Source organism: Choloepus didactylus, chromosome 5, assembly GCF_015220235.1.
Source record: "Choloepus didactylus isolate mChoDid1 chromosome 5, mChoDid1.pri, whole genome shotgun sequence".
Lineage (NCBI taxonomy): Eukaryota > Metazoa > Chordata > Mammalia > Pilosa > Megalonychidae > Choloepus > Choloepus didactylus.
In genome coordinates, this window is record NC_051311.1 from 104,301,802 (window position 1) to 104,321,876 (window position 20,075).

Consider the following 20,075-nt stretch of genomic DNA (forward strand, 5'->3'; position numbering starts at 1 on the left):
TGAAATAAACCAGGCACAAAAAGAGAAATATTGTATGTTACCACTAATGTGACCTTTGTGAAAAATGTACAATAAATGTTTTACATTGTAGAATGTAGGGGACCTAGTGACAGACAGCAACTAGTGAAGGAGATGATAATCTAATAAGAACAGATGAGTTATGGAGGGTAAACTTAATGTAATGGGAATGCTCAGGAACCACTATGGATTGTTAATATTTGGGGGGTATGGGAAAAACAAGTTGGCAGAAATATTATTTTAGGTTATTTGTTTCTTATTCCTTTGTTCGGTTATTGTTTGTTTATTTTCTTGGAGTATGGTAGGAACATGTTGGAAGCAATGTAGTTATTTTAGGTTAACTGTTTTCATTATTCCTTTGTTTGATTATGCTTTGTTAATTTTCTTGGGGTATGGCAGGAACATGTTGGAAGCAATGTAGTTATTTTAGGTTATTTGTTTTTTCTTATTCCTTTGTTTTGGTTTTGTTTGAAATCCTTTTTATCGTTTGTTTTTTTTTAATTTTTTGATAAAGTTAATTTAAAAAAAACAAACAATGAAAAAAATATGCAGAGCCACCTGAGGAACTGCGGGAAAATGCAAAGGAGTTGGGCTTCTTCACCTGGATGGTTGCTGATGTTCTCACAAACATTGAGGACTGGTGGGTTGATGTACCGAACTCTCTATCACGGGATTTGCCTTTAGGAAGCCTGCTACTGCAAAGGAGAAGCTAGGCCTGCTTATAATTGTGCCTAAGATTCTCCCTGAATCCCTCTTTGTTGATCAGATGTGGCCCTCTCTCGCAAAGCCACCTCAGCAGGTGATCTCACTGTCTTCCCCCCTACGTGGGACCTAACTCCCAGGGGTATAAATCTCCCTGGCAATGCAGGATATGACTCCCAGGTATGAATCTGTACCCGGTATCATGGGATTGAGAATATCTTCTTGACCAAAAGGGGGATGCGAAATGAAACAAAATAAAGCCTCAGTGGCTAAGAGAATTCAAACGGAGTCAAGGTCACCCTGGTGGACATTCTTATGCACTATATAGATACCATGTTTTAGGTTTTAATGCATTGGAATAGCATTGCTGTGTTGGACTCTCTGTGCTGGGTAAGAAATAAAGAGGTTATCCACCCTTCTGGACTCTTTATGCTGCGCAAATAATAAAGAAGTCATTTGCTGAAAGTTTCTGTTGTGTCAATGAGCCTGTGTTCCTGTGACACACCACTGTAGCAACTTCATCAAAAAGCAGTCCTAGCATGACCTGCCACCTTTCCCTAGAACCCACAAATACATCCTGTGTTCAGGAACAGGTATGTCAGCCTGCTGGAATAAATCACAATCCTCTAGCAGATACTGGATAAGGTAACTGGAGGTACAGTCTTTCCTCTGTTGTCCATAGCAAATATAAATATTTACTGCCAGCAGTCTCATTCTAGAGGGCATGTTTTATGACCTACAGCTCATACTCTGGTGGCATATCTGTCTCTGGAGTGGAGTGAGTGGGGTTCCTTGACTACAGCACACAAACAAAAGGGAGGCGTGCTGAGCGTAAAACTTGTCCTTGCATCGGCCATGGATTGAGACCTGCTGGCTATGGGGAACTGACACCCAATAGTGAAGCTGACCTTGCCCTGTCTCCTCTCTATGTGAGTAAAACATCTTTTCATCAGGGCCTGTGTTAATTGTGCTTTTGCTGGCGACCCTTATACCTTTATGGGAGTGACCTGACATCTCTTCAGTTGTCTCTCCTTCTGACCAACATTATATATACAAGAAGATCAACGAAGCCCAAGTTAGATAAACTCAAAGAGATCTACAATGAGATACATTATAATCAAACTGTCAAAAGCCAAAAATAATAAGAGAATTCTGAAAGCAGAAAGGGAAGCAAATCATATAAAAAGGACACTCACAAAAAGTAAGAGCTGATTTCTCATCAGAAACCACAGAGGCTAGAAGGACATATTCAAAGTGATGGGGGGAAAAAAAACTGTCAACAGAGAATTCTGTATCTGGAAAAATTATCATTCAAAATGAAGGAAAACCCCAAATAGCCAAAACAACTTTCAAAAAGAAGAACAAAGTTGGAGGATTCACACTTCCTGATTTCAATATTTATTACAAAGCTATATTAATCGTAACAGTGTAGTACTAATATAGATCAATGGAAAAGAATTGAGAGTGTAGAAATAAAGCCATATATCAATAATCAATTGATTTTTGATAAAGGTGCCAAGTCTACTCCATGGGGAAAGAATACTATTTTCAAAAATGGTATTGGGAAAACTGGACCCTTACCTCACAACATATAGAAAAATTAATGCAAAATGGATCAAAGACCTAAATGAAAGCTAAAACTAGAAAACTCTTAGAAAAAAAAACATAAGAGTAATTCTATATTACCTTGGATTTTGGCAAAAGATTCTTAAGTATGACACCAAAAACAAGCAGCAAAAGAAAAAACAGATAAAATGAACTTCACCAAAATTGAAAATTTTGTGCTTCAAAGGACACTTTCAAAAAAGTAAAAAGATATCCCTGAGAATGGAAGAAAATATCTGCAAATGATATACCTGGTAAGGGTTTAGTATACAGAATATAAAGGGCTCTGCCAACTCAACAACAAAAGGCCCAATTAAAAAATGGGCAGGAGTCTTGAATAGTCATTTCTTCAAAGAAGATATACAAATAGCTAACAAGCTCATGAAAAAAACAATGGGTCATCACTGGTAATCAGGGAAATGCAAATCAAAACTATATGCAATAAACTAAAGCCACAAGGAAATACCACTCCATGCCAACTAGGATGACATTATAAAAACAGAAAATAATAAATGCTGGTGAGGCTATGGAACCTTTATGCATTTGCTGAAAGAAAAGTAAAAATGGTGCAGCTACCGTGGAAAAGTTTGGTGGTTCCTCAAAAAGTTAAACATAGCATTACCATATAACACAACAACCCCATTCCAAGGTATATAACCAAGAGAACTGAAACAGGTGTTCAAATAAAACCTTGTACATGAATGTTCATAGCATAGTTACTTATAATAGTCAAAAAGTGAATCAACACAAATAACCAATAGATGAACATATAAATAAAACGTAGTATATGTGTATGGCTGCCATAAAAAACAAACTGGATGAAAACAACAGAAATTGACTTCACATAACCCAGATGGCAGACTGAGGTTCCAAAATCTCATCCCTCCACAGAAACACCGAAAAAACAGCAGAACCAATTTTTTTCAGAATTCTGGAAAACAATCAAAGATGTACAGAGACCAAGAAAGCTTTTAATTAAGAAATAGGCAACTTAAAAGTGGGAGGAATAAAACACATAGACATCTATTCTATCAATCATGCCTATGAAATGAGATCCCACATAAAATCAGGACACTTGAAACTCAGGTGGAGCTGCTTCTATGATTGAGAAGATACATCTCTGTGACAGGTGGGTGACATGTCCTCACTCCACATGGAAAGGACACAGAAGCTTGTGACTGAGACCCTCCCAAATTCTGCCCTGTTCATCTCTTCTTTTGACTGATTTATATACTTTTTACAATAATAAAGCTCTAATCATTTTTTAAAAGTGGTAGAAAAGCCTTGTGGAGCTTTTACCATCCCTTCCTCCACTGATTTACAGTTCAGCACAGGAGTAGCTTGTAATCCTAGTAGATCCCTGATCCTGGTTCTGAAGGGAACAGAGATAATCTTATTCACAGACTGGGGTGTATGTATGTCTGTTCCAACATGCCTCATGACAACCTGAAAGACTGATCCAAGATGTTCATCTCTGTTTCAACTGTCTCAGACTCACTTGGGACTGAAAAGCAGGAGGCAGGGCTACCAAAACACCGTAAGAGAACAATTAAAGAGGAGCAAACTGGGATAAAAGATTACAAGACTAAGACATAAAATAGAGCATATGCAACCTGGAAGGAAAACTGTGGAGAATTACCTCGGGAAGACGGAACATTCAGAGTATCTATGTATCTGAAAGAATTTATAAGGCTACTCATGCCCAAACTTGTGCTGAGAAAGACCTGAGAGGACACGAAGCTTCACCACAGGCTGTTCTTTAGGTTCAGTGCAAGGCTGGCTAAGTGCTGAAGGACAGCCCCACCACAGAGCCAATGTGTAAAGACTGGGAGAGGTGTTTTCCTGTGTTCTTTTATTGTTATTGTTATTGTTATTGTTAGCTCCTGGCATTCAAGGAAATCTCTGTCATAACATTAGATGTAATGCATGCTAAAGGAACAGACGCTTTTGTGACAACATGTGCCAAGGAATACAGTACTTACAAAATCGTTTGGAAAAAAAAATCACTAAACAAATGGGCTACTACAACCTTCAACAATAAGAAAAAAACACAGCAAACCCAGAGAAAAGGGGAGAAATTAATCAATTCACCACATACAAAGGAAACAACATAAGACTAACTAGTAAGTACTCAGTGGCCACCATGGAGGCAAGAAGGCAGTGGCATGACATACTTAAAATTCTGAGAGAGAAAAATTTCCAACCAAGAATACTTTATCCAGCAACACTCTTCTTCAAATTTAAGGGAGAGCTTAAATTTTTCACAGACGAACAAATGCTGAGAGATTCTGCTAATAAAAGACCTGCCCTACTTCAGATACCAAAGGGAGCTCTACCAACAGAGAGAGAGATATGGAGAAAGGTTCAGTACTAAAGAGATTCAATATAGGTTCATTAAAGGACGATGAGAGAGAGGGAAAAAAATATATATACAACAAACATAAACCAAAGGATAGGATGGCCGATTCAAGAAATGCCTTCACAGTAATAACGTTGAATGTAAACTCCCCAATTAAAAGATATAGATTTGCAGAATGGGTTAAAAAATATGAACCAATAATATGTTGCATGCAAGAGACTCATCTTAGACACAGGGACACAAAGAAATTGAAAGTGAAAGGATGGGAAAAAATATTTCATGCCAGTACAGCCAAAAGAAAGCAGGAGTAGCAATATTAATCTCAGATAAAATAGACTTTAAATGCAAGGATGTTATGAGAGACAAAGAAGGCCACTAGATACTAATAAAAGGGGCAATTCAACAAGAAGAAATAACAATCATAAATGTTTATGCACCCAATAATGGTGCCACAAAATACATGAGACAAACACTGGCAAAACTAAAGGAAGCAATGGATGTTTCCACAATAATTGTGGGAGACTTCAACACATCATCTCTCCTACAGATAGATCAACCAGACAGAAGACCAATAAGGAATCTGAAAACCTAAACAATTGGATAAATGAATATGATTTAACAGACATATATAGAACATTACATCCCAAATCACCAGGATACACATTCTTCTCTAGTGATCACGGAACTTTCTCCAGAATAGACCATATGCTGGGACATAAAACAAGCCTCAATAAATTTAAAAAAAAATTAAAATTATTCAAAGCACATTTTCTGACCACAATGGAATACAATTAGAAGTCAATAACCATCAGAGACTTAGAAAATTCACAAACACCTGGAGGTTAAACAACACACTCCTAAAATAAATGGTTTATAATGTAGAACGTAGGGGAACCAGCAATAGAAGCTGGGGGAACGATAACCCAATAAGAACAGATAAGCTATCATGGGTAAGTTTAACGTTCTGGGAATGCCCAGGAATGACTGGTTTGTTCATTTCAGATGGGCATGGTAGTAACAAATTTACAGAAATGTTACTATATTAGGTTATTTTCTTGGGGTAGAGTAGGAACATGTTGGACTCCCTTGTCATGGTTTGTTTGAAAAGTTTTTTTATTGTATTTAAAAAAAAATTTGTTTTATATAGTTATTTTTTTAAAAAAAGAGTTAATTAAAAAAAAATGAAAAAAAAAATGCACAGAGCCCCCTTGAGGAGCTGGTGGAGAATGCAGGGGTATTGGGCTCCCCCACTTTGATGGTTGCTGATGTGCTCACAGACATAGGGGACTGGTGGTTTGATGGGTTGAGCCCTCTACCACAGGACTTGCTCTTGGGAAGACTGTTGCTGCAAAGGAGAGGCTAGGCATCCCTAAAATTGTGCTTAAGTGCCTCCTCCCGAATGCCTCTTTGTTGCTCAGATGTGGCCCTCTCTCTCTAGCTAAGCCAACTTGGTAGGTGAAATCACTGTCCCCCACCACTCCCCACATGGGATCTGACACCCAGGGGAGTGAATCCCCCTGGCAACGTGGAATATGACTCCCGGGGAGGAATCTAGACCCAGCATCATGGGATGGAGAACATCTTCTTGACCAAAAGGGGGGTGTGAAAGGAAATGAAATAAGCTTCAGTGGTAGAGAGATTCCAAAAGGAGCCGAGAGGTCACTCTTGGGGGCACTCTTATGCACAATACAGACAACCTTTTTTAGGTTCTAATGAATTGGAACAGCTAGCAGTAAATACCTGAAACTATCAAACTACAACCCAGAACCCATGAATCTTGAAAACGATTGTATGAAAATGTAGCTTATGAGGGGTGACAATGTGATTGGGAACGCCATATGGACCACACTTCCCTTTGTCTCGTTAATGGATGGATGAGTAGAAAAATGGGGGAAGGAGAAAAAAAAGGCACGCAGTGTTCCTTTTTACTTTAATTGTTTTTCACTTTAATTTTATTCTTACTATTTTTGCGTGTGTGATAATGAAAATGTTAAAAATTAATTTTGGTGATGAATACACAACTATATAATGGTACTGTAAACAACTGAATGTATGCTTTGTTTTGTATGACTGCACGGTATGTGAATATATGTCAATGAATATGAATTAAAAAAAAGAATACTGGTAAAGGTAACTACATAGGTAAATATAACATCCTGTATTACTGAACTTTTGGTTTGTAACTGCTTTTTTCTCTCCTATAAAACTTAGGCAAATGTATAAACTATAATTTTATATAATGTTAATGGGCATACCACATATAAAGACGTACTCTGAGACAATAACAATATAAAGAGGGACGGGCGGAGACATAGAAGAGAGTTTATATACTACTAAATCTAGGGTGGTACTAGTTGAACTAGGTTTTTATCAGTTTATGATGTTAACTGTCATTACAAAGGTAACTAAGAAAATAAAAAATATAGAGAAAAGGGAAAAAGGGAATCAAAATGATGCAGTACAAAAAAACCAACATGCGCTCGCTCTCTCTTTCACCTGGCAAAATGGCTTTACAAGTTCCAGCTCTACAAGCAGACCTACAAACTGCATTGAAAGATCAAGACAAGCAACAACTTCCTAACAAAGAAGGGCTGTGAAAAATCCTCGAAGAACAAAGATGTGCAAGAAGTCAGAGTAAGATTGCAGCCAGACATGATACCAACATATTTAAAACAATGTACACTTAGGTGAATAGAAGAGAGCACTTTTGCCATTAATTAAAAGATTTTAGAATAAGTACTAATAACACCAGGCACTCAAGATTACAGATTTGTCAGGGATTTAAGAGATAAAAATCAAATAGTGGAAAATGTACGTCCCACAGTACCTTATCTGTACACTCTTCTAATCAGTATTTCTGATGCGTATACACCCAGTTTAAATTTAAAGGATGCCATTTATTGCATCCAAAATACTCACAAAAACTCTCTGCATTTGAATGAGAAGAACCTGACATAGAAATAAAACAGCAGTGTAGCTGAATTGTGTTGTCACAAAGTTTTAAAAATGCAAGTCTTGTCCAGAAATCTTCCAGGAGTAAAGATCCACAAGAGACTTTGCAGGCTAGACCCTTTGGCAGGTGGCCATGCCAAAGAACAAAAAGGAACTCAGGATTCTTAAGTATGGCCAGTTATTGTCAACTGTTGATACCAAATTTTGGATTGAAAGCCAAACCTCTATATCTGGCCCTAAAGGGAAATGAAAAAGATTCTTTAAAATGGACACCAGAATGTACACCAACTTTTCAAAGTTTAAAGGTAAATTGGTATCAGCTCCAGCCTCAAGTTCCCTGACCACATGAAAGAATTCAACCTGTCTGTCATGAAAAGTAGGACATGAGCTTCAGGTGCTTATGTAGCCTTTTGGAAAAAAAAAAAATATGACCAGTGGCTTGTTTGTCAAATCAGTTTGACACTGAAGCCTAAGGATGGCCTGCTTGTCCGAGGACAGTGGCAGCCACTTGTGAACTCTTAAGAGCAGCAAAAAGTTTACTTTGAGCTCCCCATTATGTCCTTACTGTACTGGAACAAAAACGGGACAGTGGCTCACAATGGAGAAACTAAATCACTATCAGGCAGTGCTGCTGGACAATCTTGAGTGTCATCCTACAGAAAGCAAGATAGTCAGTAGCAAATACTGCCTCTCCCACTAGGGATATCAGCACAAAGGGTGGGGTTAATTGCCCTCTTAAAAGCCCTCCAGCTGAGCACAAGGTAGAGTCACCGGTCTACAAAGACAAGATATGCATACTGCATGTTCACAAAACAATTTAAAAAGAGCATGGTCAAATAACTGCAGCCAACAAAGACATAAAGCATATACATCTAATTTTAAAATTGTTAGATGCAGAAATGCATCCCAAGAAATTAGCCATCCACTGCAAAGGACATCTAACCATGGACAACAAAAGGGCCCAGATGAAGAGGACTGACAAATAAATGTACAGTAAAGCCAAAATCCCTGGAAACTTCAAGTGTTTGCTAGTATTTGTGGACGTTTACTAGGTGGTTAGAAGTTTTTTTCTTTGATGGACTAAAAAGTACAAGTTGTAAAATAGTTACTTCAAGAAATTATTCCTAAACTTGGACTTCTGCTTTCTATTCAAAGCGGTAATAGACTAGCTTTCATAGCAAAAATTATTAAAGGTGTTTCAAGACTCTTCAGCATTGACTGGTGTCTGCATTCTGCTTATAAGCCACCATCTACCGAATGCGTGAATCGGACTTTAAAAGCTGCTTGAGAACTCATTTAAAATAGAATAAAGTTCTACCTCTTGCCCTTCTGAGTACAATAATAGCACCCTGAAGCAGGTTAAGTTTGAGCCCTTATAAAATAGCATTTAGAATGCCATTTTATGCAGGTAACGTATCCCAATTCAAAATTAGCTAAAATTCAATATGTAAAATCCTTAAATGCAATTAATAATTATGCCTCTAATTATCTTAAATTCCCCACAGGTGTACCCCCTTACACCATTACCAGCCTAGAGATTAAATTCGGCTCTGCACCTAAAAGGACTAGCATCCCCAGGTTCAACTAAATCCTAAATGGGTTAGGCCTTATTTAGTGTTACTTATTATCCATTCTTTTCTTAAATTGAGGAAATAAAGCCCTGGAATTCACCACACCAGAGTCAAGGTGCAGCTGTTCCAAGATGGAGACACACCTCCTGTTAGCTGCAAAGCTGTGGTGACAGTAAATCCTCCAGATGATCCAGAACCTAAGTATACTTGTGAACCTCGGGATGACCTAAAATATTTGTTTAGAAAAAAAATCTTCCTAGTCAAATTAGTTATAATATTCCTTGTTATCTATTTTTCCATAACCTACTATGCCCTTTGTAGCAACCTGCCAAAGTAACTTCTTGCAAAGATTCTATTCATATTCTGCTTCTATAAACCAGTCTTAACTGCTGGATTTGTATCCAGCTGCCTATCTGTAGTGTCTCTAGCTTGCCATAGTGGATATCCCCTTTATAAGGGTTTGGACTAAATGGTTTTCAAGTCATTAATAAATAAGACACAAGAAAAATAGTGTGTTAAGCACCAAAAATAACACCAGAAACAATCTTGTCACCGGCTAGTAAATTTCACCCAGCCAGAACACCATCTTGTTTTCTCTGCCAATATCACTAGTGAAATAGCACTATGTTATTCCTATCAGTTAAATAAAAAAAAGGAAAAAAACTTTACTGAAAGAATAAAAATTGAACATGTTCAATTCTAGGATAGAATAGTTTAGCTTAACCAGGATATAGAAGGCTGAGCCAAAAGGCTCCACCTTGTTAGGAACAAAAATTATTCCCTGCTACACATCCCTTCCTTGATATGCAAAATGGGACAGCTACCCTCTGAAAATTGTAAACAAACCATCACTTTATTAGCTAGTAATTGGTATAGAACTAATTGGAATCTGAGACTTGCAATATATTGTCACCCCTAACAGAACCCAATAAATCTAATAAACCTGTAGCTGCACTATTCATCCCATTTATGAGTTAAAAATGCAATTGCCAAAATAAATGCATGAAATGACACCTATCACATTATAACTCTAGTAAAGGCAGAAAAGGCTTTAATGTGCAAGACAGTATTACAAAATAAAATGGCCTTAAATATCCTCACCACCTCCCAAGGGGAAACACGTACTCTAGACAAAATAAATGTTGTACCCATATTCCTAATGAATCTGGAAACATCTCTCCTAGCTCACCTAAAAAATCAAGTTTGAGCTAAGACAATTCCAGTTAATAATTTAATTTCTATTCAGTTGGCTACCTTTAGGAATAAGGTCATGGTTACAGACCCTTCTTCAAACCATCCTTGTAATCTTCTTGATCATTACACTATACTCATTTTAGTCAAATGACTTTTTCTCTATGAACAAGAATTATAACTCAAACAGGTATGGAACCCTTTTTGTTTTCCAAAACTCCTGCCAAGAGCAATCCATTCTCCCCTGAAGGCAATCAACAATATCTACAAGTTATTAATCAAAAATTCCATCAGACAACCCCTTAATTATGTCACCCCATTTTTCAGCAGGAAGTAGCCGGAATGAATGATGGCCCAATTTCCAAGATTGTACATAGACATTGTTTTAAGGGGGAAATTGTAACAGTGACTTTTTAAATATAATCTTAAAATGGTAAGCAAGTTGGAAATTGTAAAGTAGACTTAAAAAGTAACCTTCAAAGCTGGAAGTGGGCTATAATGAGAACACTTAGTCTCACAATAGAGCAATATGTAAATGTAAACTCTGCACCCAGACCTTAACAAACTATTGCCCCATACTTCCCAAATATGAATAAGCCTTTCATCTCTCTCCCTAGACCAGGAGGTACCTTTCCCAGGTGTCACAAAATGTAAATCCTGAAGAATGTAGGATGAACTACCAAAATTCTGTAAACCTCTGTTACCTGTGTCTCCCTGTGTCTGATGGGTATAAAAGCCAAGGAAAAATCACTTCGGAGAGTCTGATTTGGGAAATCTTCCCTGCCCGCCCACCCTCCGTCTTCTCGCCAGTACAAATAAACCCTCTTCCCCTCCTCAAAAAAAAAAAAAAAGGAGTAATGGAGTAAATGAGAACTAAAAACCATACAAGACATAGAGAAAAATAGCTAAATGGCATAAGTAAATCAGTCCTTCTCAGTTATTACCTTAAATGTCAATGGATTAAACTCTCCTATTAAAAGGCAAAGATTGGTAGATTGGATGAAAAAGCATGACCCATTATATGCTATCTACAAGAGACTCACTTTAGTTACAAAGACACAAAGAGGTTGACATCAAAAAGGATGGAAAAGATATTCCGTGCAAACAGTAATCAAAAGAGAGCCAGAGTGGCTATATTATTGTCAGACAAAACAACTTTAAGTCAAAAAAGATTACAAGAAACAAAGAAGGGTATTTTATGTAGATACATAGATAGATAGATAGATAGATAGATAGATAGATAGATAGATAGATAAAAGGTGCAATCCAACAAGAAAATACAATTATAAACATATATGTATCTCATGACAGAATCCCACAATATATGAAGCAAAAGTAGACAGACTGAAGTGAGAAATAGATCTACAAGAATAGTTGGAGACTTCAATACACCATTTTCAACAACTGATAGAACATCTAAACAGAAAAGCAATAAAGCACAAAAGGACTTGAAAACAACACTATTAACCAATTAGACCTAATGGACATATACAGAACATTTCACCCAATAAGAGAAGAATACACAATCTTCTCAAGCACATGTGGAAAGTTTTCTAGAATAGACTATATGTTAGGACACAAATTAAATCTTAAAAAATAAAAAAATATTGAAATCATACAAAATATCTCCTCAGACCACAAAGGAATAAAGATAGAAACCAATAACAAAAGGAAAACTGGAAAATTTATTAAAATGTGGAAATTATACAACATACTATTAAACAACTAAAGAGTCAATGAAAAAAATAACAGTGGAAATTAGGAAATATCTTGAGACAAATGAAAACCAAAATATTACATACTGGAACTTACTGAATGCAGTGAAGGCAGTACTCAGAGGGAAACTGGTAGCTCTAAAAGCCTACTAAAAAAGAGGGTCACAAATCAGTAGCCTATCTTTACAGCCAAATAAACTAGAACAAGAAGAGTAAACTAAACCCAAAGTTAACAGAAGGAAGGAAATTTAAAGATCAGAGCAGAGTTAAATGAAAGAGAACATAAAAACAATAGAATAAACAAAATCAAAAGTTATTTGCTTGAAAACATCAATAAAATCAACAAATACTTAATCAGACTGATAAAGAAAAGAAAGAGGACACAAATAACTAAAATCAGGAATGAAAGTAGGGCCATTACTACCCACCTTTCAGAAATAAAATGGCAATATGAACAATTATGTCAGCAAATTAGAAAAATCTGTAAGAAATGGATAAATTTCTTGAAACATAAAAATTACCTAATCTGATGCAAGAAGAAAAAGAAGACCTCAAAAGTCCAATAACAAGTAAAGAGATTGAACTAAGAATCAAAAACCCCCCAACAAAGAAAAGTCCAGGACAAAATGGTTTCACTGCTGAATTCTATCAAACATTTAAAGTGGATTCATCAACCAATCTCTTCCAAAAAATAGAACAGAAGGGATTACTTCCTAACTCATTCTATGAGGCTACCATTGCCTGTGAAAGAAGGGGAGCACACTCCATCCTCAGTGTTCATGCAAAAGAAAGTTTTATTCTACTCATTTCTACAGGTCCTTATAGCATACAAGGTAGTTTCCCACGTGACTGTTTTCAGGTATTTCAGGCAGGGTACATTTTTTCTAAAGCCATAAGGTGTATTTACATATCTTTAGTCTCAAGGGACAATTTCTTTGGGGGCTAGATGGGAAACAGTAGGGGTGGGAGACAGGAGCACAGAAGGAGCCCAGCAGGAGCTCAGAGACTATTCCCTTATCTAAATTGCAGTCCACCTTCAGACATGCAAAGCTTTTGGCCTTTTCCTAGCCCAGTGCCCGCCTTCAGACATCTGGAGCTTGGGGAGGCCCTGCTCTATAGTTTGTTAAGCCAGGGGACCTTCCGTGTCTCCACAATTGCCCTGATACCAAAGGCAGATAAAGACAATACAGAAAAAGAACATTACATACCAATAACCCTTATGAATATAGATACAAACTTCTTCAACAAAATACTGGCAAACCAAATCCAACAGTGCATTAAAAAGATTATAGACCACAAACAAGTGGAATTTATTCCAGGAATGCAAGGATGGTTCAACATAAGAAAATTAATCAATGCAATACACCACATTAATAGAATGAAGGGAAAGAAAAACAACAACATGATCGTATCAATTGATGCAGATGCAGAAAAGGAATCTAATAAAACCCAACATCCCTTTCAGATAAAAACCCTTAGAACAGGAATAGAAGGGAACTTTCTCTTATGATAAAGAGAATTTATGAAAAACCCACAGCAAATGTCATGCTCATTAATGAAAGACTGAAAGCTTTTCCATACAATCAGTTGACTTTAAGTAAAGGAGATTACAGTTGATAATGTGGATGGGCTTCACCCAATTAGTTGTAAAGCCTTAAGACCAGAAACTAAGGTTTCCCTGAGAAGAAACTGTGCCTCCAGACTGAACTGCAGTGTTAACTTTTGCTGAGTTTCCAGCCTACTGGAAACTATTGGCTGGCTCTATTGATAATCACTTGAGCCTGTGAGTCAATTACCTGAAATAAATCAAGGTCTCTATCTCCTTCTCTATCAATGTGTATGTGTATACATATATACATATACATACACATACATACACACACACACAGACACACACACACACACAGCCCCTATTGGTTTTGTTTCTCTGGAGAATCTTAACTGGTACAACGTTACAACATAGACAAGCTTTGAAAACATATGATACCTGAAAGATGCTAGACACAAAACACAATGTATTCTATGATTCCATTTATATGAAATGTCCGGAACAGGCCAAATCCACTGAGATGGAAAGTAAGGGGACGATTCTTAAATGGGTAGAAGATTTCTTTTTTGGGGTGATGAAAATGTTGTGGAATTAGATAGTGGTGATGGTTGTACAACATTGTGATGTACTGGAAATCACTGAAGTGTACATTTTAAAATAGTTAAAATGGTGAATTTTATGTAATGTGAATTTTACTTCAATTAAAAAAAGTTTTACATGAGACCTAGTTCATATCCAGGGACAAGGATTTGTAACAAATGCAACTTTCATACACTGGTAGAGGGAGGTTTAAAATTTGGTAGTTTCTCCCAGTGTTAAGCATTCAGTTACCATATAACCCACCAATACTGCCTCCAGATATTTATCCAAAAGTAATAAAAATACATGTCCACAAAAGTGACCTGTATATGATTGTTCATAGCAGCATAATTCATAACAGCCAAAAACCAGAAACAACCCAAACATCCATCAACAAGTGACTGGATAAAGAAACTGTAGTATATTTACACAATGGGATACTATTCAGCAATAGTAATGAGAAATGAACCAACATGATAAATCTAAAACTATAATGTTATACAACATTCAGACTCAAAAGGTATATTCTATGAGATTTTATTTTATTTTATATGAAGCTGAAATACAGGCAAAAGTAATCAATGATAATACAAATCAGAAGACTGGTTGCCTCTGGTGGGATAAGGAAGAGTGACTGGAAAGAAGAGTGAAATAAACTTCCGGGATGACAGAAATGTTTGCTCTCTTGATTGGGGTGATAATTATGTAGATGTTCATAGTTGCCAGAAACCATCAATTGTGTGCTTAACGTGAGTGCAGATTATCTTATGTGAATTATACCTCAATTATGAGTATTAGAAATTAAAAAAAGAAAGCATGACTGTTACATGGTATACTTCTAAGAGTCTTACAGTAAAGCAATTTCACTGGATATGGGACATTGTAAGTGCTCAATAAATATGAAAGGAAAGAAGGAAGGGGAGTAGATAGGTAGACTGTTTTATGGTCATGATCACGTGTGCTCAATACTACCTTAAAGGAATTTACAATCTAGTTCAGGCTATAAGATATAACCTCTGGATCAGTTCATTATCCTTAACAGCTCCTATACATGCCACAGTAGGTTCTGTTTGTCTCAGGAGGAGCCACTCCTAAATTTTGACTCCTTCTGTCTTGTATATTCTCCATTTTTGATCCTTCACTTAGGCTGTGTTAAGATTTATTTATTATTAATTATTCTTAATTAACTTTCCCTGGTTTCCCAAACCACCCTCACCTGACACATGCATTTCAGTGCCACAGGCACTAACTAGTCCTATTCATTCACATGCTTAGCCTGCAAAACTAAGAATGCAACCTCAGAAAAAACCCTAGGATGTCCAATTTACCAAAATAATAAAAATAACAAAAGAACACATTTCAGAAAATCATATATCAATCGTTGGCAAACAAGTCAAACAGGAGCAGGAAATAAAGGTAGAATCTCTGCTATATTTGTTATGGATAGGGAAGAGGAAAAATTACCAGCCAGGTAGAGAGGCTTAAGCAAAAAAAGGACAACAGGAATGTGAAATGTTACAAAAGAATAAATAAACCAGCTTTTCTAGACACTAGAACAAATATATATATATATAGTATATATGTATTTGGATATAGGGTAGATAGTCTGAAAAGACAGATTAGGTTTCATTTGATAATCCCAGAAAACTGTCGAGAAAACTAGCAGGTATTATCTTCACTTACAGATGAGGAAACTCGAGCACAGAAAGGGTATTTGTCTAAGGTCATCAAACTAATTAGGGATATATAGCCAGTACTGAAGGAAATTCCTTTCTCCTGAGTCAGAGCCAAAGGCACATTTAATTAGACCAAGACTCTGCTCAATATTCTCCTGCTTTGATTAACAGGACTCTAACCAAACTTACCACAAATAACCCTATCCCCATTCATTTCTTCCTGAATGTATATCCTTCATCTGAAGGACTCTTTCTATATCACACTCTCACGATCTACTTTAATATAAACCGTATTCTCTTACCAATAGATTTAATAATTTATATGACAGGTAAAGAGGTTTCCAGCCTTGTGGCCACACATATATGGCCAAGTTCTTTTTCTTGTGACTACTAAAAGATTTGGATTTTGTTGGGGGTTGAATCATGTCCCCCACAAGAGGCTTGTTCAGGTCCCAACCCCTGGTCCTGTGCATGTGAACCCATTTGTAAACAGGATGTCTGAAGACATTATCAATTTTTAGTACAAACTGAATGAGGGTGGGCCTTCATACAATATGGCTAAAGTCCTTAAAATAAAAGGAAATTGGACATGTAAGGAAACAGGAGCAACCATTAGCTAAGTCACTGGAACCTGGGAGAGAAAGGAGACAATGCTTCCACACACAATGTGCATTGCCATGAGATGGAAAAACCACAGAACCCCACATATTGCTGGCCAGCCAGAAGTTACCAACTGCAGGAGGAAGCAAGCCTTCTAATCTCTGAGCCCATGAGTCAATAAATCCTTGTTGTGAAGCCAATCCACTGTATGGTAATTGTTTTAGCAACTTGGAAACTAAAATACTTCCCAACACTAATATTTTTCAAAACTAACCTTGGACTACAGGTTACAAAATTAACACTATGCAGCAAAGCAGACCTTTTCTGCTTATTCGTATCTTAACATTATCATCATAGCGCAGTCAGGGGTGTATCTAAATGCATCAGGTACAACTATGTTATGGTCCTTCTGGTTAAGGTAAATAAGCTGGGTAACTCACCTTTCACCAGAACATAAAACGAGCTTCCATTTATTATTTTCTTAGGTAGAGACATGCTTAAGTCATTCTTATACCTCCTAAACTTTCCAAAGACTCAATCTTCCCTTTCTATCACTACACTTCCCTAACACAGACAAAGTCTTTGGAAAGAATATACCCTACTCATCTTCACATCAAGCCCATTCTTATCCAGCACGCACTTTCTCCATGTACTGAACTCATCATTAAAGAAACCAACAACATCTTAAACGCCAAAATCAAAGGCCTATTTTTCAAGTCTTAGCCTTCTGGAGCTCTCTCGGGGTTGGCAGAGCAGATACAGGGTTCACCAGCATGATAGCACTTAGCTCTTACTGAGTTCTATGCCAGGCACTGTACTAATTAAATTTTCTAAAATGTTTAATCCTCCCACAATGGTTCTGAGAAGGATTATCACCCCCTTTTGCAGATTAAAACTGAGGCTCCAAATCTTATCGGATTCCAGTGTTTGCAATTCTTCTTTGGCTGTTGAAGATAACTTTTGTTACCAGTTTTCTTCACAACTCTTTGCTCTTTATCTTTGTCACTATTTCATCACCCTTCTCTCCATCATCACTTTTTTTATTTCACACACTCTCCTGAACAATTTCATTTCCTCCCAAAGCTTCAATTACATTTTTTATTAGTGTTTCTCACTCTTTAAAACTTTTGGTAAACAAAAATCATGTTCTTTCTGTAATTCATATTTTGAAAAGTGTTTTTTTCCCCAAATCAAAATTATAATATTGAATATGTTTGTTCATACTACACCTCCTCCCCACTCGCAAGATCTCAATAACCTCTTCTACATCGCCCATGACTGAGAATCAGTGATTGGTTTTTATGATGGCTCTCAAATAGATCCCTTTCTCTCTCTGGCTTGCTCTTTTCCAGACCTCTCCTCTGAATTACAGGCAAATACTTCCAACTGCCTAAAAAACATAGTTTCATGCCTGTCTCCCCAGGCCCTTCAACCTAACCCCATCCAAAACAAAATCCTCATTTCCCTTAACAAACCCAATATATCTCTTGTGTTATTACCTTGGTATGCCTCAAGGTACCACCTGTATGCTGAAGAGTGACACGGGCGCTTACTAATTTCCCTGAACTGTTAGGTCAAAAATCAACCAAAAACAGTAAGTGCCTATTAGGGCCAAGAGTTGTTAATGAAGGCAAAGCAGCACAAGATACAACTCTTTCTCCTTAGGAAGCTTGCAAACAGAAATATACCCCCAAAAATGTGTGTGTGAAGCATTTTCCCATTTACAAAGCACTTTTTCACAAATATTTTAATTTTAATTTAATTCTTACTGTAATCTCATTGTAACCTCAAATTACAGATGACAAAACTGAGAGTTAATTAGGTAATTTAACCAAAGTCTCACCAGCTGATAAATGGTGGGTCCAGACCCAAAACGTTGGACTTGAGATTTTAAATTCCACTGCCTTTTTATTATTAATGAAATAAACTTATACACGAAACGCAAGTTATAAACGAAAACAAAAGCCTGTGTACAACAAAGGTCAAAAGAGAAAGGCCAAAAGGCACAGTCAAATGCCAAGGGGCACAAAGCGACCTGAACTCGCTCTGGGGCGGCGCTCTCTTTAGAGCAAGAGGCCGCCAGGCCCCGCCCTCGCTACAACGCCGCCCGGGCCCCTCTCACCCGGAAAGCCCCTCTGCGGCCTGTCCCCAACCCGCTGGGTCAGCTGCGACTACCTGGAAACCACGCTCTGCGATCCGGGACGGACTAGGGCCCACCGCTGCCCGGCCAAGGCTACCGCCACGGCCCTGCGGCCCGAAGCTAAATTTGAGGTGCGCCCAGCCACCGCGCTTCCAGTTTCCCAGACATCCGAACCTTCGGAAATTAGCGTACCTGGTGGAAGAGGCGGCTGGAGAGCAGGCGGTCGCGGCAACCCTAAAGGGCGGGAACGACCCTGGTGGTGGGTTGGGCCGGCCTCCAGCAGTAACTGCATCCACTAGGTTCGGTCAACACCAGCCACCAAGACTGTACGAAGGTGCGCCGGGACCAGAAGCGCGAGGACAAGTAGGGTCTGAAGTAGAGAGGGCATCGCAATGGGGGAGGGGGTGTGGGCGAAGACGCAGCCCGTGGGGGCGAGGCGCGCGGCGCGAGGAGGGGCCTGTGAAGGCAGGGCGCGCCAGACAGATTTCGGCGGCGCGAGGCGGGGCTCGGCGCGCAGCGCCAGATGGGGCGGAGCGCGCGTCTCGTCGCGGCGGTCGTGTGACGCGTTTTCAAATCTTTAACCGCCGCAGCTTAGTCGCTTGTGTTTCGCTCCTTCCTCCTCCGTGCTTTGGAGCCGGATACGGCCCCGGAAACCCAGCCCGCAGACGCAGCTTTTCTGCTGCGTGGGGGCTGCGGCCCGCGGAAAGGGAGAGGCGGTTGGCTTATTCTCAGGTCCCGAAGTGCTGTGCTTTCGCGGCCGTCCGGCGCGACACACTCTCCAGACCCAGTATGTAGGTGCCGGGCGGCTGCCATGAACTCCGGAGCCATGAGGATTCATAGCAAAGGACATTTCCAGGGTACGAAGCCCCTCCTCCGACTGCAGTCCTTTTAATCCTCTCTTCCTTTGATAGCTTCACCATCGATTCTTAAGTTCTCCAGCCCCGTCCTCTGCTTCTTTTCCTTTCTGGCTTGTGCGTGCATCTCGTCTCTGTGGTGACGGGGCCTGAAGGAAGATTCCGTTGAGGGTTCTGCTTCAGAAAGCACCTGGTTCGCGGCCCCAGTTTCCTACTTGAGCGGTCTGTTGTAAAACTAGAAAACAATGTGCAGGCTCCCTCCCGGAGCTTCCCCAGAAACTCAGGTCCATTGAAGCTGAAAGCTCAAAGGCAGATGTGCTTGTAGTTTTTCGCTTCGTGATTAGGTTGGGTGATCGTGGGTGGATTTTTGGTCCTATTCTTGAATTTATTTTGCTTCATTCTCAAAGTCGAGAGAAAGTGTGTATTTTAAACATGTCATTGCTGTTTTCAGCGTATGGATAAACAGAAAAAAAAGCAAATTTCCATTTTTCCCTTACTCGTTTGACAAAATATTCCAGCTTCTAAGGTTTAATTTTTTAATTTATGTAGCAACTTCCAATTTAT

The 20,075-nt window shown here is 38.4% G+C and overlaps 2 protein-coding genes across 8 annotated transcripts in view; one reads left to right on the top strand and one right to left on the bottom strand.

Annotated features, from left to right (window-relative positions):
* Positions 1-20,075, bottom strand: part of SLC25A40 (solute carrier family 25 member 40) — a 206,643-nt gene that overhangs the window by 91,898 nt on the left and 94,670 nt on the right. Inside the window, exon 1 of one of the 5 annotated variants that reach the window (XM_037836596.1) lies at positions 18,693-19,143. The exons of 2 other annotated variants lie outside the window; for them this stretch is intronic. The gene's annotated coding sequence lies outside the window, so the exon portion shown is untranslated. Of the gene's footprint in view, positions 1-18,692; positions 19,144-20,075 lie in introns of those variants that run through there. 2 more of the 5 variants (XM_037836595.1, XM_037836599.1) reach the window with 2 other exon arrangements.
* DBF4 (DBF4 zinc finger) overlaps positions 19,251-20,075 on the top strand; it is a 32,932-nt gene continuing 32,107 nt past the window's right edge. For all 3 annotated transcript variants that reach the window (XM_037836592.1, XM_037836593.1, XM_037836594.1), the window contains exon 1: positions 19,251-19,514. In XM_037836592.1, the coding sequence (XP_037692520.1) occupies positions 19,469-19,514 (46 nt within the window). In that variant the 5' untranslated portion in view covers positions 19,251-19,468. The remainder of the gene's footprint in view (positions 19,515-20,075) is intronic.